This window comes from Perissodus microlepis, chromosome 2 (genome assembly GCF_051167445.1).
Source record: "Perissodus microlepis isolate ML-2025 ecotype Zambia chromosome 2, ASM5116744v1, whole genome shotgun sequence".
NCBI classification, from domain to species: Eukaryota; Metazoa; Chordata; class Actinopteri; order Cichliformes; family Cichlidae; genus Perissodus; species Perissodus microlepis.
The window spans coordinates 6,375,961-6,381,649 of record NC_140462.1 but is presented as its reverse complement, the minus strand read 5'-3'; the positions used below and the strand labels follow the sequence as shown (position 1 = coordinate 6,381,649).

The window sequence follows — 5,689 nt, the reverse complement described above, 5'->3', positions numbered from 1 at the left end:
TTTTCCTCGAGTTGAATAGATTTATAACAAATTTCACATAGTTGTCACTCCACTGATCTCTCCCGCTTGTCATTTTCTCTCATGAACTCTGGGGTGTACCCCGCCTATCCGAGCCGTCGTAGGACGACAGGCAGGGTACACCCTGGACAGGGCACCTGCCTATCGCAAGAGTATCAGAGAGACGGACAATCATTTGCATTGACATTCACACTTATGGGTCATTTAGAATCACCAGTTAACCTAACCCCACAAACTGCATGTCTTTGGACTGTGGAAGAAAACCATAGTAACCAGAGAGAACCCACACAAACACGGGGAGAACCTGACCTTTGGTGGATTCAAACTCAGAAGCTTCTTGCTGTGAGACAACAGTGCTAACCACCACGAGCTACTGAGCTGTCACTCCATACTTATCATACAAACAGTAGAAAAGCTATAACAAGGCTTAGAGAATTTTTTTTACAATTTTGTCCTTAAACAGGTTAAACCACAATAAATAACAATAGCATACATGTGGTGTGTGTACGCTTTTCTGCCTCAGTGATTTTCCTGCAGTTTGAAATCTTGTAAGATTGTGCGATATCACGAAACCAGGCAACTAACCACTCTTGCTAGATTGTATCATGTCATTTCAACAAGAATATATTTAACAAGTGTTACGTCGTTGAATTGCATGCACATCATACATGATTTAATTGCATTCACCATGTTTATATATTCTGATTTTGTTCAAATTACAAGTTAGACTCTTAAATTTAATAACCACCCAATTTCCCTTTTTTGAGTGTTCCCAATACAAGCAACTTAAACATTTATAAGGTTTCCTGTTTTGGTTATAAAATTGTTGCTGCTGAATAACTGAAAACCAAAAGACCAACAAAAAATATGAGAGGCGGTGGTGCCCTCTGGTGGATAAAGGTAATTCCTGCAACATCCTGGACCATGGATGAAGTCGGGATCATCAACTTTGATATCTCTTTTAAAGAAAAAAAAGCGAACATGTAAAACTGTGGGGTTAAGCTATGCGGCTGAAAAATTTAGTTGCACCTAAGAAAACCAGTGCAACCGTGGAAAAAAGTTAGTCTAGAGCCCTGTTATAGTGCTGTCATGTTATGTAGACTCAGTTAACATCTAGTTAATAAAATATATATAATTTGATGCTCTACTTGATGTAACTGAGGGGGATAAACAATATATGATATTGATGCACCTTATGGTCAAAAAAGTGGAGCACCTAAACATTATATAGACAGAAGCTGCTCATTGCAAACCCATGCTATGAAGTTTCAAGTGCATTTTCTGCTGATGCTAATATCAGCAGAGTTTTGACAACTTTCTTTATCAGTATAAAAAGCTGTAAACTACAATTAAAGGTTTAAAATCTAATCTCTTTGCTGAGCAGCCGATACTGCTCCCGGGGCCTTATGTTTGACAACCCAGGTCTAAACTAACAATGGGCTGTAAAAGCTGTAAAGTGAAACTATAATTACCAGGTATCTGAAAGAAGACTTCTGCACAATTATTTCACTGACCCATTTAATAAGATAACAGTTTCAGCTAAACACAGTAAACGGTGGTTCTCTCTGAGAAATGCATTTCTATGCAAACTGCTTCAAGATCCAGCAACCTGACCTTTAACAACACTTCTAACACACACCCAATGCTTAACAAAGTAAATGTGGCAACCGATGAGAACAAAGATTTAAAGAAACACTTGTGCTGAGTACTAGCAAGTTGCCTACTATGTTTGTGGGCCACTATGATCCTTGCAGACTCATTTGGCCTTAGTGAGAGCATCCAGTCGCTGTCTGATAAGCTGATTCTCCTCCAACATCTTGGAGATGGTCCTAAGGACAAATTGTTTCGCCTATCCAGTGAAGGGGAAAAAAATCAGAGGAAAAGGAAAAGAGAAATGGTGTAAATAGATCTTGCCTTATTCGTGGGTCTAGAGGACACAAAATACACATATAACTTTTGGTGAGCCATATTTATATTTCTGCATAAATATGACCCAAAACATCAGATTTCTGAATTAATTTCTGTGACAAGCAGAAATTAACATGACCCTCAAATACTGACTGTAAATTTGGAAGTACATTAAAGGCAGGTGTCCTATCAACAGGACCACAACCGTGTGTAAATGATTTTATTTGAATAACATAGACATTAAGTGATCTCCACAACTCGCATTTGACGAAAAGAATATTTTTTTTTTTGGTTGGTTTTTACATGCTATAATGTTTTCAGTCATATTTTTGCAACAAGAGAGAAAAATTCAAAGGGTTCACAAACTTTTTACTGTAACTGTATGTCTGTTTAGAAGTCCTGATGCACAGTTTGAGCCTTTATTTAACTTTTGAAAGTTAGAGTTTAAGGAAAGATCAGTCACGCTAAAGTTAAATTACAAAGTAAAACATATACAGTGAGCCTGACAGAAGACAATTTTCTGTTTGCCATTAAACCCCAAGCTATTTAAAATTACACCAATTTTAACTATATAAACTTGTTTGGTACACATTGTTACCATTTTTCTGCTGCACACTTTGCACACCACCTACCTTTTCTTTCTCGTTTGTTGCTTTGCCAGTGGATCTTTGGGAAAAAAAGAAAACATCTCCATCTGCAGTGTCAGCACCTGACCGCAACAATGACAAACAGGATGAATATTAGGCTTTTTTTTCCTTATATAATAATAATGGATGGCATTTATATAGCGCATTTTGAGACCCTCAAAGCACTTTATAATTCCACTATTCATTCACTCTCACATTCATACACTGGTGGAGGCAAGCTACAGTTGTAGCCACAGCTGCCCTGGGGCAGGCTGACAGAAGCGAGGCTGCAATATTGCACCATCGGCCCCTCTGGCCATCAGCAGTAGGCGATAGGTGAAGTGTCCAAGGACACAACGACCGAGACTGCCCGAGCCGGGGCTCGAACCGGCAACCTTCTGATTACAAGACAAACTGCCAACTCTTGAGCCATGATTGCCCACTTTCTACTTCTTCTTACAGCTACTCTCTTTAGAAATCACCACTGCAGATCATCTGCATGCATCTCACCCTATTTCACCCATCCTCCTCTGTGAAATTAACTCTCTGCATATCCTTCTTCACTACATCCATGAACCTGGTCTGAGTTCTCTTTTCCTCCTGCCAGGCAGCTCCATATTCAACCTCCTTTGTCCAGTATATCCACTATCCCTCCTCTGCATATGTCCAAGCCATCTCAGCCTCGCCTCTCTCTTTGTCTCCAAACTTTTCAACCTGAGGTGCCCTTCCTATGTACTCATTTCCACCGTCTACAAACCGTCTCACTACCATCTTGTACACCTTCCCTTTCACTCTTTTTGCTATCCTTCTGTCACAAATCACTGACACCTATCTCCAGTTGCTCTATCCAGCCTGCTCTCGCTTCCTCACCTCACTTGTGAACTGTCCCTTACTTTAGATGGTTGATCCCATTTAAACTCATCCACCATCACTTCCACATATGATCATCATGTTTGACTTGGCCATGATTTGACATCAGATGCCCTTCCTGATGCAACAATCCCCATTTATCCAGGCTAGGGCCTGACACTAAAAGAACACTGGCTTTGTGTTAGACTTTTAGTTTCAGTCTAGGTTTATAGTTTCACCAGCTTGATATTAAGGAGGCCAATGTGAAATGAGCTGGCCCTGGGGGTGGACATAATAGCAAAAAGCTTAATACAGTTACGTAAACAACACTAACACTCAAACACAGTCAAAGACAAACTTCATACAAAACACTTAGTAATGGAAGCAGCTAACAGAACAATACTAAAAATTACTGAAATCATTCTGTAAAAAATACAGCTTTAAGTTTTTTTAACACTTGTGTCAAGGAACACTGATTAATACTGGTGAAAGCCAAAAACAACTATAAATATACTGTACATATATTTATTTTGCCATTCACTCATCCCTCAGTGCTGTCTTTTACATATTTTTAAACTATATTTTGAATAATAGGACATCGCATGAATTAGGACATTTAGAGAGCACAAGACATAAACACAGCCACTAAAGAAAAGAGGGGTGAATGTGAATGTGCGCGCTCTTATTTCTGTTCAGTCCGGAGCAGTGTCAGTATTATGCACAGGTCTTGGAGGTCCAGGCCCACGCAGTCAAGTCACTGTGGCCCTTAGCTAAATTGTACTGAAACTTTCAACTGTACGTTACACTAATTCATACAATTTGGCACTGAAAAATACAAACCACATCACCGACAGGTTTTTGCAGTGCAAACTCAAATTAGGTATTTGGCTTACAGTAGTTAAGTGTTTCTGCAGCAACTGAGTGAAGAGGACACTGAAATGGATGGGCAGGCCGGACTTTGGGAAGATCATTCATCAGCTTGCACAGCTAGTTTTAAAGCATGGCCCTACTTGAAAATTGCAAAACAAATGTTACACACGGCACACTTACACTCAATTGTCCTAGTGTGCGGTGAGCTCACTGATCTACTTCTGCACCCAAAGCAAATTTTCTCTATGAGTTAACTATGCATGCATGGTTGTAAATATATGTGTTTTATATGTAACCTATTTACTTGTATTGGTAAATAGGCTGTAGTCAACATTATTTACACATTGGTACTGTATATCTGTCTATATATACATAAACACACAGACGTACATTACGTGTTTTGTAAGTATCTTTATGACTGCATTATTGTACTTGTACTGTGTATTGTGACAGGAATATTCTTTCTGGCTCCAAATTATTTACCATCATTATTATTCATGAAAGACATTTTTCACAGATTATAGGCCAACAAGTCATTTATACTTTATTTTTATACTAATTTTGGGAGCATATACCGGAAATCACAAAACCTTTTCCTCTTTTAAGCTAGCAACAGCTCACTTAACTGTTCAGCCTTAATAAAGCTACATAGTTAGCTTATTAGCTAAAGTTACCCAAAATACTACACTGCCTTTCTCCTCCTTGGTTCATTGCTGCCTTGGTATCATTTACTGCAGGCTCCAACATCGACCTTGCCGGCGTTTTGTTGTCCTTTGTCGCTTTTCCGAGCAAACTGTGGCTGGTGAGTCTGGGTATTTTTACTTTCAAGATGGACCGAGGCTTTGCGCGTTTGTCTTTGCGGCGCTTGTTCCCAGTCTTCTCCCTCAGGGTCTGAGAAAGGGACTCTGTCTTATCCGATTCAGTTCTTTGACTCGAGCTCTGCTGTGACCCAAACTGGGGGACATACACAGTCTTGACTCGCCGCATCTCTCTTTTTCACACCTTCTAACACTTGACGGATGACACTTTGTGCTTACTCTGCCTTTTTCTGTATTGTGCTTGTAACGACCAGCAGGTGGCAGTGTTATTCGAAAAATGTGGATGCCGAAAATAGCCAGAATACTATCTCTTGAATTAACCCTTAGATTTATCCACACAAGAATGATTCTAATGTTTGAAGTATTTTGTATTTTAAACTTTTTAAAAAAAAACATTTTTAAAATGGGAAAAGGAAAAAAAAATACACAACAGCAACAGAACGTCAAAATCCATTTTGTGTGTTTGTGTGAGACAGTATATACATGTGTGTGTAACTGTCCAGACCATTCCTCTCTCTTTTCTAGCCCTTTCCCTCACTGAATGTAGTTGTGACGACCACCTGTTTCAGGCTGTAATCCCTGCACACTAGGGATGCAACG

The 5,689-nt window shown here is 39.4% G+C and overlaps 1 protein-coding gene across 1 annotated transcript; it reads right to left on the bottom strand.

Moving 5' to 3' along the window:
• Nucleotides 1–1,540: 1,540 nt before the first annotated feature.
• Nucleotides 1,541–5,316, bottom strand: LOC146392135 (uncharacterized). The gene is made up of 3 exons (XM_084938634.1): nt 4,946–5,316; nt 2,559–2,635; nt 1,541–1,867 (listed from the first exon to the last, which is right to left on the bottom strand). The coding sequence occupies exons 1-3, from the start codon at nt 5,256–5,258 to the stop codon at nt 1,775–1,777; spliced, it is 483 nt and encodes a 160-aa protein (XP_084794760.1). The 5' UTR covers nt 5,259–5,316; the 3' UTR covers nt 1,541–1,774.
• Between the last annotated feature and the right edge of the window lie 373 nt (nt 5,317–5,689).